This window comes from Dendropsophus ebraccatus, chromosome 2, assembly GCF_027789765.1.
Source record: "Dendropsophus ebraccatus isolate aDenEbr1 chromosome 2, aDenEbr1.pat, whole genome shotgun sequence".
NCBI lineage: Eukaryota > Metazoa > Chordata > Amphibia > Anura > Hylidae > Dendropsophus > Dendropsophus ebraccatus.
In genome coordinates this window covers 64,906,053-64,931,115 of record NC_091455.1, presented here as the reverse complement: position 1 = coordinate 64,931,115, position 25,063 = coordinate 64,906,053, and the positions used below count along the sequence as shown (strand labels likewise).

At 39.4% G+C, this 25,063-nt stretch overlaps 1 protein-coding gene across 1 annotated transcript; it reads right to left on the bottom strand.

Moving 5' to 3' along the window:
* Positions 1–1,104: 1,104 nt before the first annotated feature.
* Positions 1,105–25,063, bottom strand: AQP4 (aquaporin 4). The gene is made up of 5 exons (XM_069960069.1): positions 24,991–25,063; positions 12,932–13,346; positions 11,699–11,863; positions 10,059–10,139; positions 1,105–2,737 (listed from the first exon to the last, which is right to left on the bottom strand). The coding sequence occupies exons 1-5, from the start codon at positions 25,020–25,022 to the stop codon at positions 2,474–2,476; spliced, it is 957 nt and encodes a 318-aa protein (XP_069816170.1). The 5' UTR covers positions 25,023–25,063; the 3' UTR covers positions 1,105–2,473.

Here is a 25,063-nt window from a genome sequence, read left to right as displayed (position 1 = left end):
CTGTCAATAGATCCCTTTCTCTGTGGAGGACCTGTCCAATTCTACACAGCAAAGCTGAGAGGTAGGATTCAAAAACAGGCAATGTCAGCAAATTGTGTTTGCTACTGTGAATGCAGGAATAATGTTGATGTCATATATTGATAGCTACTTTGAAAAACAGCAGAATCACACAGTTTAAATATGTCCTTTTCTTATTAACTGTTGAGGAAAATGACTAAATACGAGATATATTCCAGAATATTTACTGCAGTAGAAACAACAGTCTTATGATACGCTATTAAAGGAGAAGTCTGGCCTTAGGGTTTTTTTTTTTAAATTGCAGGGCATGGCGGGAAAACAACAAATGGCACTAATTTACCTTTCCCTGTGCCTGTGATCTGCCATCTGACTGGCTTCGGGACTTCCGCCAGGCTCCGTTATCTCCTGTGCCGCTGATGGACTGGCTGCTAAGCCAGTCATTGACTGGGGCAGGACGCTGATCCAGTCACTAATTGGGATGGGAATTCTCCCCCTAGTTGTGACTTGATCACAAGTTGGGGAAAAATGCCTTTTGGCTGGGGTACCGGGCCCGTCCAGATGGTGGATAGCGGGCACAGGGAGAGGTAAGTACCGTTTCTCGTTTTCCCCCACCATTTAAAAAAAGTGTCCTGCCATTAAAAAAACAAACAAACCTTAGGTCGGAATTCTCCTTTACAGTGATTCTGTACCCACAATCTGACCCCCCCAAAACCACTTGTACCTTCAGGTAGCTGCTTTTAATCCAAGATCCGTTCGGGGGTCCGTTCTGCAGGTGATGCAGTTATTGTGCTAAAAAACAACTTTTAAACTTGCAGCTCTGTGCCAAACTGCCGTGGCCTACAGTGACTATGCATTAGGCTGACACAAACTCTCTGTCCCTCCTCCCCGTCCTCTTCATCATGGAATGCTCCAGGAAGATATTTTCCTAATAATCAGCAGTGAGAACACGGCACATGGGCTGGATCGTTTTTTTTTTTTAATCCAAATAATTTTTATTAAAAGATATGCATTTTTTTAAAATTAACAAACAAAAACTCCCCAGAGGGCATACCCTCCGACCCCTACCCTCCCTAACCCTCCCCCCACTCCTCAGTCCTGTCAGTTCCATAGTCCTCGTGAGCATATGTAAAATTCTGCAGTCCACAAATCTTGACCTCATTCCACCGCAACCCCACCGATGGGCTGGATCGTTAAGGCACCTGTGCAGTGTTCACTGCAGAGGAATAGGAAAAATCCTGGCAGTGCATTCCTAATGATGAAGAGGGCACGGAGGAGGGACAGAGAGGCGGTGCAGGCCTAGGGCACAGATACTCTAGGCCATGCCAGTTTGGCACAGCGCTGCCGGATTAAAAGTTGTTTTTTAGGACAATAACTGCATCACCTGCCGAACAGACCCCAGGACAGATCTTGGATTAAAATCAGCTATCCGAAGGTACAAGTGGTTTGGGGTGGTCAGATTGTGGGTACAGAGTCACTTTAAATATCTTGCACATTTGAATATGTAATTGGATAAAAGAAATAGCTGAACAACTATTTCCTTTCACAATTCTATACAGGGTGCATATATTAGGTTAGATGTTATAGAATAAGAGACAACAACTTTGAAATGGCGACCTATTTGATCACATTTACATGTAAGCCTCTTCTACCATCTATGTAAGTGAACAATAAAATTAAGATGCTCTCTATCCCCCTATCACACAATGAAATTGCATTTCACATTAAGCACTAGCGGAAAGTCTTTGTCTATTTTTAGTGTGATTCTGACTTCTTTTTTTTTTCCGTATGGTCCTGATAAATTGCCAGTCATTCAACAGATCAAACAAAGGGAAAAATACACGGACAGGAAAAGAATGGTACTTAAAGATTTTTCTACTCCTCCAAGCCATTTGATGTTTTCTCTGGATGCTTCTTCATCTGTAAAGTACTTTCTCAAAAGTTTACCATCATAAACAAAAAGTAAAAAGAAGATATATATATTTTTTTTTTTAGTATAAAAAAAGGATTTTGCTGACGATCTTTCATCTTAAATGTTATTTCCATTGCGCATATGCCGCTCTCCAGATAGTGATTAAATAGGGGGATATCTTAATCAGCGCTGACAACAACCAATTAAATGCCAGAGGAAAAACCATTTGTTTGAATTTGCCGGTGGGTACTTTAAACTAATGTGCACTGTCAATCTAGATGCTAAACGGGCAGATTTGAGGCTCAATATTGACTTCTTGTTAAATTAAGGATCACTCTTATTTACCTCAAATTTGCCATAAGGACAGTGTCCAGAGATTACGTGCATGTCTTATATAGTGGTAGTTTTTACACAATGGTGGATACTGTTTATTGAATGATATAAGTATTTGTAGGTAATACAGCTGCTTTATAATATATCGGTTTCCTTGATTGAGAACAGTGTTGGTGATGGCTTAGAGGGCTTTTCTCTGACTTCCGGCTCTAGTCATACAGAAGACAATACTTCATCAGAGGTTTCCTTTGCTTTTTTCTCATCTAAAACATGGACAATCCCAGGTTTCAGTAGTAGGTCATCGGATTCTATCTGACTTTTATTTTCTTCCACTTCGCTGTATTTCCCTTTGGATGGTTGGGTTGCCTTATTTAAGACATCCTTTAAACGATTCTTGAGTTCAACATCTGGACAGAACACATATTCATACAGGGCTCCTGCCAGAACTGCGCCTACCACAGGCCCAACCCAGTACACCTAGGAAAATATATAGTCGATTAACAGTGATAAAAGCTTATTTAAAAAAAAAATGTTTAAACAAATTGGAGTCAGAAAGTTATACAGATTTGTAAATTACTTCTATTTAAAAATCTCCAGTCTTCCAGTACTTATCAGCTGCTGTATGTCCTGCAGGAAATGGTGTACTATCATCAGTCGGACACTGTGCTCTCTGCTGCCATCTCTGTCCTCAACAGGAACTGTCCAGAGCAGGAGAGGTTTTCTATAGGGATTTGCTACTGCTCTGGACAGTTCCTGACATGGACAGAGGTGGCAGCAGAGAGCACTGTGTCAGACTGGAGACAATACACCACCTTCTGCAAGACATACAACAGCTCATAAGTTCTGGAAGACTGGAGATTTTTTAATAGAAGTAAATTACAAATCTCTGGCACTTTCTTATAACAATTAATTTGAAAGAAAAACATTTTTGCTGGAGTTGCTTTTTAAGAAGGGGGATTTGCTACTTCTTTGGACAGTTCTTGTCATTCACATCTTCGCTCTACAGCGCTTCCTCTGGGCATACAGCTGCAGATTTTTTTAATTGAAATACTGTAGATCTTATTTATGTCATCGATGATGTCATCAGTGATGTCTACGATGATGTTGTCGATACAGTTATCATTGTTGTCAATGATAGTCATCAGTGATGTCTACTATTCTACTATTTATGATGTCTTTATAGATGTTATTTATGCCATTGATGATGTCATCTGTGATGTCATAAGTGATGTCTATGATGTCGATAAATCATTGTCATCAGTGATGTCATCGATGATGTCATCAAAGATGTCATCAGTGATGTCATCACTACTCGATGATGTCATCGATGAGGTAATCAATGATGTCATCAGTGATGTCAACAATGATGTTGTCGATAAAGTTATCATTGTTGTCAATGATTGTCATCAGTGATGTCGTCAATGTTGTCTACGATTATACTATTTATGATGTCATTATAGATGTTATTTTTTTCATTAATGATGTCATCGGTGATGTCATCAGTGATGTCAACGATGATGTTGTTGATAAAGTTATCATTGTTGTCAATGATTGTCATCAGTGATGTAATTGAAAATGTCATTGATGATGTCATCGATGATGTCATCATTGATGTCATCCCTACTCGATAATGTCATCAATGATGTGATTAATGATTTCAAACATGATGTTGTTGATAAAGTTATCATTGTTGTCAATGATTGTCATTAGTGATGACATTGATGATGTCATAGATGTTGTCATCAATGATGTCGTTGAAGATGTTATCGATGATGTCATCAGTGATGTCATCACTACTTGATGATGTCATCGATGATGTTATCAGTGATGTCATCAGTGATGTCAACGATGATGTTGATAAAGTTGTGATTGTTGTGAATGATTCTCATCAGTGATTTTGTCTACTATTATACTATTTATGATGTCATTATAGATGTTATTTATGTCATTGATGATGTCATCTGTGTTGTCATCAGTGATGTCTATGATGATGATGTTGATAAAGTTATTATTGTCCATGATTGTCATCAGTGATGTCATTAATGTCATCAATGTCATTGATGATGTCATCAGTGATGTCAACGATGATGTTGATGATAAAGTTGTGATTGTTGTGAATGATTCTCATCAGTGATTTTGTCTACTATTATACTATTTATGATGTCATTATAGATGTTATTTATGTCATTGATGATGTCATCTGTGTTGTCATCAGTGATGATGATGTTGATAAAGTTATTATTCTTGTCCATGATTGTCATCAGTGATGTCAATAATGTCATCGATAATGTCATCGATGATGTCATCAGTGATGTCATCTTTACTCGATAATGTCATTGATGATGTCATCAGTGATGTCAACGATGATGTTGTCGATAAAGTTATCATTGTTGTCAATGATTGTCATAAGTGATGTCATTGATGATGTCATCGATGTCATCAGTTATGTCATCACTACTTGATGATGCGATCGATGATGTTATCAATGATGTCATCAGTGTTGTCAACGATTATGTTGTCGATAATGTAATCATTGTTGTCAATGATTGTTATCAATGATGTTGACAATTATACTATTTATGATGTTATTATGGATGTTATTTATGTTATCGATGATGTCATCGGTGAAGTCATTAGTGATGTTTACGATGATGTTGTCGATAAAGTTATCATTGTTAATGATTGTCATCAGTGATGTCAATGATGATGTCGATAAAGTTATCATTGTTGTCAATGATTGTCATCAGTGATGTCATTGATGAAATCAATGATGATGTCATCAAAGATGTCACTGATGATGTTATTGATGATGTCATCAGTGATGCCATCACTACTCGATGATGTCATCGATGATGTAATCAATGTCAACAGTGATGTCAACGATGATGTTGTCGATAAAGTTACTGTTGTCAATGATTGTCAGTGATGTCAATAATGTCTACAATTATACTATTTATGATATTATAGATGTTATTTATGTTATCGATGATGTAATCGGTAAAGTCATTAGTGATGTCTACGATGATGTTGTTGATAAAGTTATCTTTGTTAATGATTGTCATCAGTGATGTCATCGAGGATGTCATTGATGATGTCAACGATGATGTCATAAGGAATGTCATCACTACTCGAGGACATCGATGATTTAATCAATGATGTAATCAGTGATGCCAACGATGATATTGTTGATAAAGTTATCATTAATCCTATATAAGGCTCAAATAGTGCGGTCTATGCGCACCCAAAATGTTAACACTAAAACCAATAAATAAAGTACGAATGCAAGACCAAAGTATTTATCGAGGGTAAAGCAACACGCGAAACGCGCGTCGGGTGAATGGTGAGGTGGACTTTTATACTAAGGACATGTATGGGTAACGTTTATTATCTCTTGATGGTGTTTTTTTTCTATATACTCACTTTGAGGTTTACTTTCTCTGTGCAATATTAACCCAGTGCCCAGTATATATATATATATATATATATATATATATATATGTATAGGTTTTCCATTAACTGTTATTTATTTTGTGATGTAGCACTTTATGTAATGGAACCTAGTAAAATCCACCGTTTTGTTGGGGTTTTGTATCACCTCCATCTCCCTTGATATGTATTTTTAACCAAGTTAAAGGGAACCAATCACACACAAATTGGCCATAAAGATAAGGAAACGTGCTGGTACATCAGCCAGCACGCTTCCTAACCATCCCCCTGTCCCCTCCGTCCCATGAACATTCAGCCCGCAAAGTTAGTTTAATAGTGTCCCGCGCTGTATGCAAATTACCATCTAAGTAGTCAAGGTGGGTGGGCGGCTGGTCAAGTAGTCACGGTGGGCGGGGGCTTCATCATGTAGTCACAGGCTCCTGGGCCGCCTCCGGTGCTGTAATCACGCCCCTCCGGGCGTGTTGTAAAGCGGCTCCTGGTATTGTCACTCGGGGGTGACGCCATTGCACGTCGGCCACGCCGACGTCTTTACTAAGCTGCGCATGCGCAGTACAGTGGGTGAAGCCGCTGCTGTACTACGCCGCGCAAGCGCAGTACAGCAGTGTCTTCTCGGGCTGCACTGCGCATGCGCAGCTTAGTAAAGACGTCGGCGTGGCCGACGTGCAATGCCGGCCCCCCCGAGTGACGTCACCAGGAGCCGCTTTACAACACGCCCGGAGGGGCGTGATTACAGCACCGAAGGCGGCCCATGAGCCTGTGACTACATGACGAAGCCCCCGCCCACCGTGACTACTTGACCAGCCGCCCGCCCACCTTGACTACTTAGATGGTAATTTGCATACAGCGCGGGACACTATTAAACTAACTTTGCGGGATGAATGTTCATGGGACGGAGGGGACAGGGGGATGGTTAGGAAGCGTGCTGGCTGATGTACCAGCACGTTTCCTTATCTTTATGGCCAATTTGTGTGTGATTGGTTCCCTTTAATTAATTTTTTGATATATTAATAAAAGACATTTCTTTATACTTTGGTCTTGCATTCGTACTTTATTTATTGGTTTTAGATAAAGTTATCATTGTCAAAGATTGTCATCAGTGATGTCATCACTACTTAATGATTTCATCGATGATGTTATTAATGATCTCATCAGTGATTTTAACGATGATGTTGCTGATAAATTTATCATGGTTGTCAATGATTGTGGTCAATGTGGTCATGTGGTCAATGATGTCTACGATTATATTATTTATGATGTCATTATAGAGGTTATTTATGTCATCATTGATGTCATCAGTGATGTCTACGATGATGTTGTCGATAAAGTTTTCACTGATGTCGATGATTGTCATCAGTGACGTGATCAATGATATCAGCGAAGATGTCATCAATGATGTCATCAGTGATGTCATCACTACTCGATGATGTAATCGATGATATTATCAATTATGTCATCAGTAATATCAACGATGATGTTGTTGATAAAGTTATTGTCAATGATTGTCATCAGTGATGTCGTCAATGATGTCTACTATTATACTATTTATGATGTAATTATAAATATCAATGATGTCATCAATGATGTCATCAATGATGTCATCGGTGATGTCATCAGTGATGTCTATGATAATGTTGTTGATACAGTTATCATTGTTGTCAATGATTGTCATCAGTGATGTCTGCAATGATGTGCACTATTATAATATTTATGATGTCATTATAGATGTTATTTGTCATTGATGATGTCATAGGTGATTTCATCATTGATGTCTGATGATTTTGTCAATAAAGTTATCATTGTCAATGATTGTCATCAGTTATGTCATTGATGATGTCATTGAAGATGTCATTGATGATGTCATTGATGATGTCATCGATGATGTAATCAATGATGTCATCAGTGATGTCAATGATGATGTCGATAAAGTTATGATTGTTGTCAATGATTGTCACCAGTGATGTCATTGATGATTTCAATGATGATGTCATCAAAGATGTCACTGATGATGTTATTGATGATGTCATCAGTGATGTCATCACTACTCGATGATGTCATTGATGATGTAATCATTAATGATGTCAACAGTGATGTCAACGATGATGTTGTCGATAAAGTTACTGTTGTCAATGATTGTCATCAGTGATGTCAATAATATCTACGATTATACTATTTATGTTGTCATTATAGATATTATTTATGTTATCGATGATGTCATCAGTTATGTCTACAATGATGTTGTCGATACAGTTATCATTGTTGTCAATGATTTTCATCAATGATAACATCTTCGATGAAATGATCAAGTAGTAATGACATCACTGATGACATCATCGATTACATCATCGATGACATCATCGATGACATCACTGACAACAATCATTGACAACAATAATAACTGTATCGACAACATCATCGTAGACATCACTGATGACATCACCAATGACATCATCGATGACATAAATAATATCTAGAATGACAACATAAGTAGTATAATAGTAGACATCATTGGCGACATCACTGATGACAATCATTGACAACAATGATAACTATCAACATCATCGTTGACATCACTTATGACATCTTTGATTAAATAATCGATGACATCATTGAGTAATGATAACATCATCGATGACATCACTGATGACATAATCAATCACATCACTGATGACATCATCAATGACATCACTGATGGCAATCATTAATAACCATGATAATTTTATCGACAACATCATCTTTGACATCATTGATGACATCATCGATAATATCATTGATGACATCATCGAGTAGTGATGACATCACTGATGACATCATCAATGACATCATCAATGACATCATCAATGACATCATCAATGACGTCACTGATGACAATCATTGACAACAATGATAAATTTATTGACAACATCATCTTTGACATCACTGATGACATCATTGATAACATCATCACTGACATTATCGAGTAGTGATGACATCACTGATTACATCATTGACATCATCGATGACATCATCAATGACATCATTACTCGATGATTGTCAATGATTGTCATCAGTGATGTCGTCAATGATGTCTACTATTATACTATTTATGATGTCATTATAGATGTTATTTATGTCATCGGTGATGTCATCAGTGATGTCTATGATGAAGTTGTCAATAAAGTTATTATTGCTGTCAAGGATTGTCATCAGTTATTTCATTGATGATGTCATCGAAGATGTCAACGATTAAGTTGATAAAGTTATCATTGTTGTCAATGATGGTCATCAGTGATGTCATTGATGATGTCAATGATGATGTCATCGATGATGTAATCAAAGATGTCATTGATGATGTCATCACGACTCAATGATGTCATTGATGATGTAATCAATGATGTCATCAGTGATGTCGTCAATGATGTCTACGATTATACTATTTAATATGTCTATATACTGTAATTTACAAATCTGTATAACTTTCTTACATCAATTAATTTAAAAACATTTTTGCCCCTGAGTATAGTAAAGGCTATGGACACCTTCTGGGGAATTTCTGTTCATCGAAATAAATGTATATTGTCATAAAATAAAACACTGTTCATAAATTTTTATTTAATAAAATTTAGCTTGGCTTCTGCAACTTAAATGTCTAACACTTTAGTGATGCAAAATCTTGTTCACAGTTAAATCCAACAGACCTCATCTCACAACTCAATCCCCAATTTTTATCCCCTAAGCCGAAATATTACACCCTCTGAGACTTGCCATTTAAAACATGAAATCCACAACCCCCTCTAAAAGAAAGTTTCTGTTTCAGTAAAGTCCCTCTTGGCATCCCAAAAACAAAATAAAAACACCATTAATGGCTAGGTTCACAGTATGTAAAAATGACAGCTGTCTTTTATAATAATGTGTGCCATTCTTCAAATAACGTCCACTATTTAAAAAATAACAGATGTTATTTGCTTAATGACGGCCGTTATAATGAAAGACGGCGATCATTTTTACATACTGTGAACCTAGCCGTTAATGGTGTTTTATTTTATTTTTTTACATGTTCATGAGAACAACATGCATAAATAAAACCATTCCAGCTACTTCCCTTTGATAAAATATGCCATTCTTGGTAACGATCGGCCATTGTGCCTAGTAAAGAGTATTTCTATAGTGGTGAGTCTTACAGAGGTACCCTACAGAGGAATGCTGTGTGTCTATTGTTCTCTAGTATGAAGCCATAGAAACTCTTTATACCTCTGTACAGGCTCTGTGCCTTTGTGGTAAAAATAAATATTAAGTCATTTCTATTGAATAGAGAAACAAGTGTGATTCAAGTTAACAACAATAGTAAGAAAATAATGAATATAGCTCATCGTACCCAATGATGTTCCCATATGTTCATAATGACAGCTGGTCCGAAAGATCTAGCTGGATTCATGCTGGCTCCTGTATAATTGATCTAATAAAAGTTTGGAACACATACAATGTTAGGAACATCTTGCTGAATTAAGAGCAAACAACATTAATAACAGAGATGAGGCTTTATGAAAATAAACGTTTGTAGTTTAATAGATTGGGAACGAATAGTTGGACGTAAATCACTGTTAACCATATGTAGGTTAGTTCTATTTATAATGGAAAAGAGGGGTTTTTGATTCCTTGATATTTGTGATTTACACTGTTTTATGTGTCCCAGTATTGTTGATTGAAGACTACTTAGAATATATGAAACCACTACATCCATAACATCGCAAAGCTGCATATATTACTGTATTTATAAAATAGTAATCAGATCAGTCACATATACTTAGATAACAAATTACCAGAGTTTCTATATTGAAGGAAATGTGTTATAAGGCATGAAATGTCCATATGAGGCATTTAGCCTTATGCAGATCAGGTGGAGTACCCTCGCTGAGAACCCCCCACCACAAGCTGGAGAAAAGAGCTGATACTAAGCAGACTTGAGCCCTTCATGTATTTGAAAAAGGTTTGCCACTTTATAGTAAAATTGTTTTGTGTATAGTATTAGTAATTACACTCACAGCAACTACTGACAGTAATAGAAACGTCCCTCCTCCAGGCTATGCTGTCCTGCTCTGTGGTGATTCTGCGGAGTATGAAGGAACACGTGAGCATGCCCTGCCCCGTGTCCTCCACTGAGCCTGTTTATGCCTAAGGAGGACAGTGGAGGCAAAGTCACATGATCCTCTATGCTAGCCATCTTATGGACAGAATCACCACAGAGCAGGACAGCAGAGCTTGGGGGGGAGGGGAGGTGTAAGATCTGTAATTACACAGGGAGCTGCTGTCAGTGCAGTGTGCACAGTTATTTATACTGTACACTAAACAATTTTACTATAAAGTGGCTAACCCATTTAAATTGGAACTGACAGTACATACATGCATACAGCCGTGCTGCCTATAACATGAACATTGCATAGTTACCTTTAGAAATACTCTGTGATCCACTTTCTTTGTAAAAGTATCTTTATTTTGCACTGACAGTGTCACAGAGGTGGGTATGTGACACTGTCTGCACCCGCCCCGCTCCACCACTTCAGGCGCCCCTATGAAAAGAATTGACAGCTGGCTCACATTAAAATCCTGCACAGCCGAAGAAGAGCTGGCTGTCAGTGATTTGGGAGGAGGTGGGGGTGACCTGAGGACACAGTTATTTTTTTTTTTACAAAGAAGTTAGATGACAGCTGCACTAAAGGTATGTATGGGATGCTCCTGTGATAGGCAACTAGAAACTGGCACTATTTGCATGCTCGGATATATGCATGCTGTAAGTTTCCCTTTGGGAGTGACCATTCATCTGTGTTGGAGGAAGCTCTTACCATACAATACACAGTTGTGCTGGGATTCCTATAATTGAAGCTTTTTTTTAGAGGTCCCCTCTGACATTCACAAGTCCAAAGAGAGCTTGTTCACAAAATCATGCAAAAATATTAATGTACCAGTATGTCAAAACATTCATGATATACGTGGATAGTTATATTAAATTGTACTTACAGCAAATAGATGTCCTATGGCCACAGAAAATCCAATGGCTAATGCCACAGACCCAGTGATGTCGTTGCGCTTTGAATCACAGCTTGCACAAATTGTGAACAGCAGCTGGAAGGTTATTACCAGTTCCACAACGAGCCCATGGCCAGGAGAAAGCATGTCATTCACCTATGGATGCATGAGAGAAACATACTATAATATAGGGCGAACTAATGGCAAAGAAACTGTGAATGTATTAGGGAACTATGAGACCATTGGGAGCTTTTTAGTTAAATATATTGGTTGCAAATATGGGAAATTTTATTCTCTTTAACTTCTATGGACACATTTGAAAAGCATTTTCTACCTTGTACTTATAATGGTGCACATCCTACAAGGCACTATACAACTTGTAGAATGAGCTCTATTTTCTCCTTCTATACACGGTCTAGAAGATTCCCCTTTCCAAAATTCCTTGAATCTGCTCTCCTCTTCCAAGCCTGAGTTCCATCTATCTGAGCTGCTTTAAAGGGGGACTATCGGCATGTTAGACAAATCTAACCTGCTGATATGTCCCTACTGCACAGAAGACATTGAGGAGGAAGGGATGTCTCTTACCTTCCTCCTTGGTGCTGTCTCGGTGCAGTTAGTCATGTGCTCCATGGTCCGTTGAGACTATTAGGAGCACTGGGACACTGTTAGGAGCACTGCCCACCCCCATAGTGACGTTCTGCATCGAAACAGCGTCGAGGAGGTTGGTAAGAGACATACCTTCCTTCTCGGTGTGTCCTGTGCAATAGAGACATATCAGGAGGTTAGAGTCATCTAACCTGCTGATAGTTCCCCTTTAAACCCATCCCATTCTGTTATCTTTAATACTGAGCGAACAAACTATGACAGATCTATCTATATATGAACAGCAGCTAGATGATAGAACATTTCAAAGGGAGAATATATGGAAGTTTGCTTCATTTTGCATTTAGAAAGAAATCAACAATAATCTTTTTTTTAATCTCTCTATCTATCTATCTTAATGCAAAATTGTCCATAGCCTTTAATTATCATTCACAATAAATTTATTGACATGAAATAAATTTATGTATCTAATATAATGGTAAAATCAATATACATTCTATTGTACTTTATTATGGTGTATAGTAGTGTTCTGTGCTAGGCCTGCAGGTTGCTAAGCCCTAGAAGTCACTATAGGCTATGGAACCAATATTATGAAATAAAATAAATGGTTTGGATTATTACCCTGGTAACGCCCAAACTTCCGGCAACTTCTGTTGGAGTAACCAGGTAGAGAATTCCTGCTCCTGCAATAGCACCCACACACTGTGCAACAATATAAAAGGCTGCCTTTGCAATGGTTATCTTCCTCATGCACACCATTGCAATAGTGACTGCTGGATTAATATGGCCTCCGCTAATATGTCCAAAACACTGTACTAGGGTTGCAATGCTAAGTCCAAAGCAGAGAGCAATAAGGACCAGATCTGCTGGTTGACGATTTTCCTTTGGACTCCAGTTAATAGTTGAACCAAGACTCAAAAGAACAAATATGAGCATAGCCAGAAACTCGCCGACCACTGCTTTCCAGAACGGCTGTGTCCAGACTCCTTTGCACGCCACCATGATTGAATCGCACTTGCACAGAGAACCACACTTGCTGAAATAGAGAGGAAAGATCACTTTAAGCTCAAATCTATAACTATGGAGTCATTCTGGAATAATAAATGAAATTGTTATAACTAGTACAAAGTGTAAGCCTTTGTTAGAAGTTGATTGCATGAAACACACGTCTCTCTGGTCTAGTAGAGCTGTGTAGTTACTAGACATATTTATTCCCTGCAAAATGCTTTTGGCAGTTCTGCCAGGCGAGTATAGTTTGGGGGCACCATGGAAGATTTATCACATTAAAACACATGAGTTTTTCTGATGCATTTCCAAGTGGTGGTTAAATATAGATGAACTTGTGCTTATTATTTTGGGCAAATATCAACAATATGTTTGTAGAGGAAGAAGTAAAACTCAATATTAGATCAGAGTACGAATCAACATGTAATCACTAGAACCTGGCTGTAAGACTTGGATGAATCTTCTGTAAATGTTACTTAATATGTACAGTGGTTTGCAATAAATTAGAATATTAACAATTTTTTTTCAGTATTTCATATATTCTATATTCATATATTCTATAGCGTCATTACATACAGAGTGAACTTTTTCAAGCATTTATTTCTGTTAAAGTTGATGATTATGGATTACAGCCAAGAAAAACCCAAAAGTCAGTATTTCAGAAAATTTGAATAATTAACCCAAAACACCTGCAGTGGCTTTCTAAGTGTTATAAAAGGTCCTTTAGTCTGGTTCAGTATGCAACACAATCATGGGGAAGACTGCTGACTTGACAGATGTCCTGAAGGCAGTAATTCACACACTCCACAAGGAGGGTAAGCCACAAAAGTTCATTGCTAAAGAAGCTGGCTGTTCTCAGAGTGCTGTATCAAAGCATATGAATAGCAAGTTGAGTAAAAGGAAAAAGTGTGGTAGAAAAAGGTGCACAAGCAACCGGGAGAACCGCAGTCTTAACAGGATTATAACGAAAATGCCATTCAAAAATTTGCTGGAGTCAGTGCTTCAAAAGCCACCACATACAGATGTCTGCAGGACATGGGCTACAAGTGTTGCATTCCATGTGTCAAGCCACTCCTGACCAATAAGCAATGCCAGAAGCGTCTTATCTGGGCCAAGAAAAAGAAGAAGTAGACTGTTGATCAGTGGTCCAAGGTGCTGATTTCAGATGAAAGTAAATTTTGCATTTCATTTGGAAATCAAGGTCCCAGAGTCTGGAGGAAGAGTGGAGAGGCACAATCCAAGCTGCTTGAGGTCTAGTGGGAAGTTTCCTCAATCAGTGATGGTTTGGGGAGCCATGTCATCTGCTGGTGTAGGTTCACTGTGTTTTATCAACACCAAAGTCAACGCTGCCGTCTACCAGAAAATTTTAGAGCAGTTCATGCTTCCCTGTGCTGAAAAGATTTTTGAAGATGGAATTTTCATCTTCCAGCAGGATTTGGCACCTGTCCACACTGCCAAAAGTACCTATACCTGGTTTACTAACCACAGCATCACTGTGCTTGATTGGCCAGCAAACTCACCAGACCTCAACCCCATAGAGAATTTTTGGGGTATTGTCAAGAGGAAGATGAAAGACATTAGACAATGCAGACCAGCTGAAGTCCGCTATCAAAGCAACCTGGGCTTCAATAACACCTCTGCAGTGACATCAGCTGATCGCCCCCATGCCACATTGCCGCATTGATGCCCTCATTTATGCAAAAAGTGTCCCAACCAAGTATTGAGGGCATTTACTGTACAGACTTTTCATTTGGTCGACATTTCTGTGATAAAAACATTTTTTTCAGTTGGTTTTATATAATATTCAAATTTTCTGAAATACTGACTTTTGGGGTTTTCTTGGCTGTAGTCCATAATAATTAACTTTAACAGAAATAAACGCTTGAAAAAGTTCACTCTGTATGTAATGACTCTATAGAATATATGAGGTCACTTTTTGAATTGAATTGCTGGAAAAAAAAATGTTGATATTCTAATTTATTGCAAACCACTGTAACATTATTCCTGCAAGTAGTTGTATGTATTGCAATGCTGACATGGGCTTTGCCGTTACTGGACTGTCCATTCATCTGGACAGCACATGCAACCTACAGTGTTCAAATGCAAAACTATACTTTTATTATTACTAGTACAGCCAGTTCTTGAAGTTGATGGCCCAGATTTATTAATATGTGTGAAATATAAACTGGCATAATTTGTCCATAGAAACCAATCACAGCTTAGCTTTCATACCTCAATACGCTTTGGTAAAATAAGGCCTGAGCTGTAATTGGTTTCTATGTGCAAATTACACCAGCTGTTGTTTCACATACATTGATATATCTGGGCCTATGTGTTAGAAGTAGGATAAAGGGGCAAGAGTAAAAAGCCAATGGTTAAATTGTAATGTCAGACGACTGGGTCAGAGCACCTCTACAATATCAGGTCCTATGGCATGTTCATGGTATACGATGATTAGTACCCACCAAACTTGGCCCAAGAAAGCCACAATGGGTTGTGCAGTAACAAGTGCTGTGGCCCGGCACGCTGGATACTGGTGTTGAACCAGCCAGTGGGCTCTTGTGTTTTTGGCCGATTTGTCACAGTGGCCAGGAGTGGTAACACTTACCCCCAGACACACTGGCACACGACCTTTGGTAGAACTAGTGTGAGGTGCACGGTGCTGCGACAGAGAGGAGTCCCACTTAAACAGACTTTACTTGAAAAACATCTTCAATGCAATACAAAACTATAACAGTGCAATAAACAGTAGATATTTCAACAGTAGCTTGAGGTAAAGATAAAGTAGGAATAAACTGTAGCAGTAGAGGGGGTTCGGATAGGGGCCCTTGCCTAAGTAGTACTGGCCACTGCCAGAATGTGTGTGAAGTGTATCTTGAAGAACTTCTTGTACTCTTGTTTGGATACGTCTGCGTTATCTGACCACCTTCTGCCTACAGAGTATTGGTGACCGTCCTGAGAGGTATAACGAGTCCCAGGCCTCTGTCACTGGGTAAAGCTAAAACTGCTCCTAATAAGGAGCAGCGTTAGGCCTTATTCACATATCCCATAATCTAAGGATCTGTATTTCCGTACTTGAGTTAGTGCACATTGATGTCTATTGGGCTATTCACATTATCAGTAAATTTCCGTAAAAAAAATAAAGATGAGACATCAGTCACATGTTGAAAGGTTGTGTTTCTAAAAAACAGATTTATGGAAATCTATATATGCAGTAGACAAAGACTACCGGCACTACCGCTGGAGGAATGAGTCAATCACAGCACATCTCATTAGCGGCCGGTTTGGCACATACATTTGCAACGATCACTGGTTGGTGCTCACTAACTCCTTATAGAATGAACCAAAGTCCAAAGTCCAAGTGAAAAAAAGAAAAGTCGGAGAGGGCACTCACCCTATAAACGTGATCTTCTTTATTGCATGTGAATCGATAAAACTGTACAGGACATAGAAGATAAAGAAGATCACGTTTATAGGGTGAGTACCCTCTCCGACTTTTCTTTTTTTCACTGAGATTTAAGGAAATACGGATGCACTACAGATGCCTAATCCGTAATTTTTAGCGGGTTGTACGGGTGGATGGCGGGGGGAATCTACAGACATGAGAAAAAAAATACTGACCGTGTGCATAAGGCCTTATTGGTACTACCAGTATTTATTAGACATTGTGAGGTAACTTTTTATAAAAACAACAATGAAGATACAGACAAACAATAGTAATTGCAAATGACAAGAAAGCAAGCAAATAGATAACAGTATCAATGCAGAAATAAAAACCTATATAAATGAAAGTATTTACAAGTCATTTTTGTTTATCTTGTAAATGCAGATATGCAGAAAATATTTTTTATTATTGTGCTCATCTAGTTTCAAGTGGACTCATTAATACCACATATTCACCAACAGAGGGCGCCTTTACCTCAAAAATCGTCTTCATTAAAGCCAGTGTTTTATATTTCTATTCATATAACAATAAAAAGACAAATATTTTATTCATGCAAAATGTTTTTAACCGATTTGACTTTAGCTTCTATTATTGTAAGAACCTTTCTCTGTATCCATCAGGCTTATTTTGATATAATAGTCTGTGGTTTTTTTGTTTGTTTTGTTTTCAGCTTGTTCAAAAGTTTGTAAATTTTTTTCCTGCTGTGGTATTTTGGCATCCACATGTACACTGAAAGTGAATATGAAGTTTGTTAATACCTATTTACATATAGTGTTTTTTTTCTTTTCTTTTATTGTATAGTGCATATCATGCTGTTGTTTTTCCTATTCACTCTATAGTGATCACACTGTAATGTAAATATTTTACATGCAAAACAAAAGATTTGTGTAAAACATGTTGTTCGTTAATATACCAGATCTTTTGCTCTCTCCCCTAGCATGGAGGGAACAAGGTGATTATGGGCTTATATGGATTTATGGTGAATCTTAGCAAGTGTGTGGGTTTTTTTAATAGACACAAACACAGACACACTTAAAAGTAACATTTAGTGCCCAATACCATTGCCAGATATATAGTAAATTACGGTGAAAGGTACATTATGTGTGCCAGAATTTTGACATATTTACAGTAGTAACTCTGTTGTTGTCTCTATAAACAATGGCGAATAAGGGATTTTCCAACCAAGTCTGGGACATTTGCTATCACTGTGCCATGTCACCTCAGTATAGGAACAGGTCAAATGTATGTGGACTCTTTCATATGCTAGTTTCCTAGTTAAAAGGCAACCAGCTGATAAGCCGACCCCCGAGCTAATGAATCTAAACTCTAATTACTACTAAGAGGTGACGTGAATAAAAGGAAAAGAGGGTAGTCTGGTTTTCCATCATGTGGGCATGGGTACATGTGGATTTTGTTCATAAGGAAGAGACAGCAGGATGAACTACAGGAAGGAGGCAAGAAGCAGCTTGATGTTCTGCATTCATGTGGACATTAAAGGGGAACTATCAGGTTAGATGAATCTAACCTGCTGATATGTCCCTCTTGCTTAGCAGATACTGAGGAGGAGGATATGTCTCTTATCTTCCTCCTATGCGCCATTCCGGTGCAGTTAGTCGTATGCTCCACAGTCTGATAAGACCACTGGAGCACTGTGGCACATGTTAAGAGCACTGCCCGCCCCGATTTGAATTTGGTCTCATGAACTATTAGACTACAGATGTGAATAGGGCACACATGATGATCACCTAATTTTTTTCAGTGCAATACTTGTAAATGTTGCCATCTTACACAGGAGGAGTGAAGTAACTCTCTAATATTAACACTGTTCTCCAATTACACACTTAGCTTATTACTGTTCCTAGCCTTAACCCTTAGAGGACCCGGCCAATTTCAATTTTTGCATTTTCGTTTTTCCCTCCTTGTGCTTAAAAGGCCATAGCACTTGCATTTTTTCACCAAGAAACCCACATGAGCCCTTATTTTTTGCGCCACTAATTGTACTTTGCAATGACAGGCTGAATTTTTTAATAAAGTACACTGCGAAACCAGAAAGAAGTTCAAAGTGTGGTGAAATTGAAAAAAAAACAAAAACGCATTTATTTTATTTTTTTATTTTTTTTCGTTTTTACGCCATTCGCCCTGGGGTAAAACTGACTTGTTATATATGTTCCTCAAGTTGTAACGATTACGACGATATGTAACATGTATAACTTTCATTGTATCTGATGGCCTGTAAAAAATTCAAACCATTGTTAACAAATATATGTTTCTAAAAATCGCTCCATTCCCATGCTTATAACGCTTTTATCCTTTGGTCTATGGGGCTGTGTCAGGTGTCATTTTTTGCGCCATGATGTGTTCTTTCTATTGGTACCTTGATTGCGCATATGCGACTTTTTGATCGCTTTTTTTTACAATTTTTCTGGATTTGATGCGACCAAAAATGCGCAATTTTGCACTTTGGGATTTTTTTGCGCTGACGCCGTTTACCGTGCGAGATCAGGAATGTGATTAATTAATAGTTCGGGCGATTACGCACGCTGCAATAGCAAACATATTTATTTATTTATTTGTTTAGTTTTATTTATAATGTGGGAAAAGGGGGGTGATTCTGTCTTTTATTAGGGGAGGGGGCTTTTTACTAATAACCACACTTTTATTTTAACTTTTACACATATACTAGAAGCCCCCCTGGGAGACTTCTAGTATAAGTGCACTGATCTCTCATTGAGATCTGTGCTGCATAGATATGCAGCACAGATCCATGAGATAGGCACATCGATTTCTTCCGGCTGCTGCAGCCGGAAGCAATCGAGTGCCGAGCCGGGATAAGCGCCATTACGGTGCTAACCCCGGAAGGAGTAAGATGTGTTGATCGCTCTTCCAGGACAACGTCCCGGAGAAGCGATCCTCCCCACTAGACACCAGGAAACGTCTGCATTCGGTAATCGGATGCAGCTGTCAACTTTGACAGCTGCATCCGATTACTGTATTAACGGGCACGGCGATCGGAACGTGCCTGCTAATACCTGCGGTCCCGGGCTATGAGCAGCACCTGGGACCGCGGTGGTTCAGAGCGCGGCCGCCGCGCGGCCCCACTCTGAACGAGGTGAGGCGGCCCTGGACGTACGGGTATGTCCAGGGTCGCCTAAGGGTTAAGCCCCTATTCCACAGGGCGACTATGAGGAGCAAACAAGTGCTGTCAGTGCTCGTTTGCTACTCTTTCCCTGCTCACTGCCGATGCTATTACTTGCGGCAGCAGCAAACGGGTAAGAGGCAGGGGGTGGCGGGGAGGTGCGGGGGGGGGGGGGGGGGGGGTGCCCGGGTGATCACTGATCATCCGGGCAGCCCATAGCACATAACAGCAGTCTGCTGCTGCTCCTATTCCATGGAGCGAGGGCAGCAGATCGTTTCTGTATGAGTCGTTTGTCTTTCAACAATGTTGAAAGACAAATGACCGCAACGATCAGCCGACATCGTTCATGTCGGCTGATCGTTGCCTTCTATTGCACGTAATGATTATCGGCCGAATACGGCCAATAATCGATTGTGTAATAGGGCCTTTAGGGTCATTTTAGACAGCCCAATTTGCGATTAGTGATTTGTGCTATATCAGCTATATCGGCACTAGCCTGCAGTGCCGCCACAACCAATAAAACATCCAGGCCAAATTAATGATCCTTTGATCATTTGTGCAGCCATTTAAATACATTGTTATCGGTTGTACATCCCCTCTTAGACAGGGAGATGTGCGGCCGATAAGCAATGATTTACAGGGCTGCACAAAAGATGTGATCAGCTAATGAGCAGGCTTTTTCCTGCTCCTCGGCTGATTGCTGACACTTTTACATGGGCCGATTATCAGCCAAATGAGCGTTTCTAGCAATGGTTGTTGCCAGTAATTGACCGATGTAAAAGGGCCCTTAGGTACACATGTGTCAGGGAAACTAATATCACATTATTCCCTGGTGCTCTTCTTTCAGGGATAGTACTCCAACATCCCACAGTAAATCATCAATGCTGCCCCTCTCCCAGTCATTTTACCATCTGACCTTTTTACGGTAATTGGCCCCAGGCTTTACAGCACTGCACCTCTTAGGCACCTCAGGTCTTCTTATACCAGACCACAGTCTACTGGTTTGTCCCTCAGTGGCTCTACTTGGCCCTTGCTGTTTTCTCCCCCTTTTTATTTTAAAGACCATAGCACTTGCATTTTTTTCACCTACAGACCCCTATGAGGCCTCATTTTTTGTGACACCAATTGTACTTTGCAATGATGTACTTAATTTTTTTCATAAAATATGTAGCAAAACCGAAAAAACAAAACAAAACAATAGTTTGCAAAAAAAAAATAAAAAAAAATGTGTGTGTGTGTGTGTGTGTGTGTGTGTGTGTGGGGGGGGGGGTCTGTGTTGGGGTTGTCTTTGTGCCAATAGCCCTTTGGTAAAACTGACATGTCATCTATCTATATTCCTCAATTCAGTACAATTACAACAATAGGCAGTGATACTGCTTTTCAGAAATTTTAATTGCTTTATTATGACCCTCATAATACTTTTATTTTTGGTCAATGGGGCCATGATCTGTATTTTCTATCGTACCACACTTGCGTATATGTGACTTTTTGATCACTTTTTATTCAAATTTGTCAGGATGTGAAGTGACCAATAATCATCAATTTTGCACTTTGGCGTGATGCCATCCTAGCTGAGAAATGTGATAATTTAATAGTTCGAGTGATTCCACATGTGGGGATAGCAAATATGGTGTTTTTTTGTATATATTTTGACAAATAGGAAAGGGGAAGTGAATGGAAGTGGATTTATTGATATTATAACTTTTTTTTTACACACTTGTATAATACCCCTAGGGGACTCCTATGAGCGATACCATGATTATTCATAGGGATCAATGCAATTTTAGCTTGATAACAGCCTGTAGTTTTTAGAAGAGCAGGGGACAGCACAGAGAACCAGAAGCGGGCAGATAAGTATAATGGATCAATTTACCGCGATCACAGCAAGCTAATCTAGCCACTGGACCACCAGGCATGGCTTTTACCAGCCATTTTAATGCCGCTGTCAGGTTTGACAGCAGTATTTAAGTGTTTTTTTAGCCAAGAATAGCATGATACTGAAAGCGCTTACATTGTGAGCCAACTCTGTACACCCTTAGGTGTACAGAAGTTGTCTTCTATCGGAGGATCTTCTCAAAGAAACTGTCAAATGTATGTGCCATGTGCTGGAGTAGCTTGTGCGGACAAATGGGCACTGCGCATGTGGTTGAGGATAACTGAGTCCAGTGGCTTAACCAGAATATGTTAATTTACTTGTAGAAACTTCAGTGCAATACAGAATAAACACACTTGTGGTAACTGCAGGTGTAGGCAGGAAATAGTAGCAATACGAGTTGTAAGAACAGAGTAGAGTAGAGAAGCATCTTGAGGGCCCTGTCCAATGTAGTAGTTTACTCTACCGGGATAACGTAGTTGAGAAGAGAAGAAAAAGATACTTGTACTCATGTATAGATACTGTGGATCTGACCGTCTGTTGCCCTATAGTGTCAGGTTACCCGTCCTGCTAGGGTAGCATGAGGTCCCAGTCCCTGCGCTGGGTTGAGCAGACTTTCCAAGACGTCCCAGAATAGTTGTGCATTACAGTAGGGTACGTACGCTTACAAGCTGCTTTGTCCCACTAAGGGTCAGTATCTAGCCTCAGGTATACTGCCCTGTGTGTTGATGAAGGTATCCCTGGCGTGGACAAGGTTTTCCTCAGAGGATGTCACTCCCTCCTAAGGGTCTAGTATTGCATGCTAGCGGTAGTTAGCTGCACAGAAAAAATCTCTCTGGCTCTGTGGTGTCTCAGTCCCTCCTCACCTCTACTGACAAAAGACATACCCTCCCACCTATAAGGACCACTTAGCTAGTCTGTGATTGGTGGGGCTGTGTGTTTGCAAGAAAGAATAGATAAGATAGGAGGAAAAGTGAGGAAAAACAAGCCTTCACCTTTCCTAAGGTGTATAAAACATAGTGGTACATCTGTCCTGGGACACTACATATGGTGGACTGAAAATTCATCACATGAAATTTGGTCTTCATGAAGGTCTGCTCAAAGTGGTGGTCCATAGAGCAATCTATACTGATGGTAGATCAAAGGCAGACGGTGTATAAGTTAAGCAAGCAAAGCACTTTGCTTGTAATGTAAATTCACTAATCTCTACTCAGTATCAAATGTCAAGTAAATACAAGACAAACTCTGCACCCTGGCTTGTGCATAAAAACAACCAAGATGACAATAGAAGATGATTATTTACAATAATCATCTAAGAATGTACAGGCATATCCTCCCAAAATAGCTCAGAAACCAGAAAAGGGTCTGTCCTTAGTTTTTGTTTTTAGATGTTTCAAAATATTTTCTAAAGGGTTTTCTTGTTTTTATATTAGTGATGTGATTGATGCAGTTTGGTGCAATACAGTGCATAGAAGAGCATAGAGTTATGTGCAACCCCCCCCCCCCCATCCAAATACAGTATGGGCATTCAGACACATAGTAAATCTAGCCATGTAACAAACTAAAACCCAGTGCTCACATATAGTAACAGTGCCCTCTGTACCCCATAAAAACTGCCCCCTATGCCCTCTATATTGTAAGAATGCCCCCTGTGCCTCCATATTATTATTATAAGGCCCCTTGTGCCCAATATATAGCAATAATGACCACTGTACCCCATAGAGTAATAATGCCCTCTGTGCCCCCTATATTGTAATAACGCCCTCTGTACTTCCATTTAGTAGAACATGTCTCTCAGTGCCCCCTCATATTGTAATAATGCTCCATGTGCCTCCATATAGAATTAATGTCCCCCCCGTGCCATTATATATTAACAATTCCCCCTTTGTCCTCATACTGTGTTAAATGCCCCCTGTGTCTCCATACAGCTATAATGCCCTATGCATCCTCATATTGTAATAATAACCCAAGTGCCCCATATAGCAATACTGTCCTCCGGTACCCCCATATGGTGATAATGCTTGATGTAGCCCCTTACTAATAATTCCCATTGCGCTAAAAAACTAATACTTACCCAGTCAGGCTGCCATGGTACACGGAGTGGCTGTTCTATATTCAGGTCTGCAGCTTATGAGCCACAGAGACAGAAACCCCAGGCAGGAACAATGAAGTCATATCATCATATCAGTCAATGAGGACCATCCAAGCAGCTCTTAGTCTGCAGGCCTGAATTGCCTACAGCCTGTGAGAGAACGGCAGAGCAAGGAACTGATGGTTCCCTGCTCTGCCATACTTCTTTACCTTATTTGTGTCTGGAGGATGCAGATGCAGTGAAGGGAGGCAGCCACCTGGAGATATGGGGCGCAGGGCTAAAAACCTGCAGCTTGTGCCTCAGATATCTGGTGTTAGTGATGCCCCTGTTCTATAGCCCAGAACAAACAGAGGCTTAGATTAATAAATTACTAGTTATACAACCCTTTTTTCTCACAAAGATGTATATAAATCTGCTCAGCTCTTTCATCTGTATAACACGCTGTTTAGAGATTGGATAGCATTTTTAACATGACAGATTTCCCTCATATGCTATAGTGCTCACAGATAGAGTGGCATAGTACCCCCTTAAATTTATTGCTTGATATGTTCCTTTGTGTCACACTAGAGATGAGCGAACCGGGTTCGGGTTCGGGTCAATCTGAACCCAAATGTTCGGCATTTGATTAGCGGGGGCTGCTGAACTTCGATAAAGCTCTAAGGTTGTTTGGAAAACATGGATACAGCCAATGACTATAGCCATGATTTCCACATAGCCTTAATCCAAAGTTCGGGTTCGGATCGACTCGAGCATGCTCGAGGTTCGCTCATCTCTACGTCAAACCTATCATTATCTACCAGACATTTTTAACTTTAAAGTTTTAAGACCAATACAGCATATATACAACTTGGACAATGAACACAATTGTGCTTAGTTGCCGCCTTTTTTGACTAACTTTAAGTCAATTGTCAGATAAGTCCAATATAATATATACCATTCTCAGTCATTTTGTGAATAAAGTATTTTGCAACATAAAAATAACAGATTATCATGCAAATAAAGCACTTATTACTTCCAATGACACATGTTCAGTATATGGTTGAATATTTAAGCCAGACCTGAAGATGATTAAGAACTGCCTGCACTATATAACATGAATGATGTATTATGTGTAGTGTAAAGCACTTACCCTCGAGCCCTTGTATCAGATCTGTCACTCATTCCTCCTTACGATAGAATAAAATGTTCTGATAGCCCACACT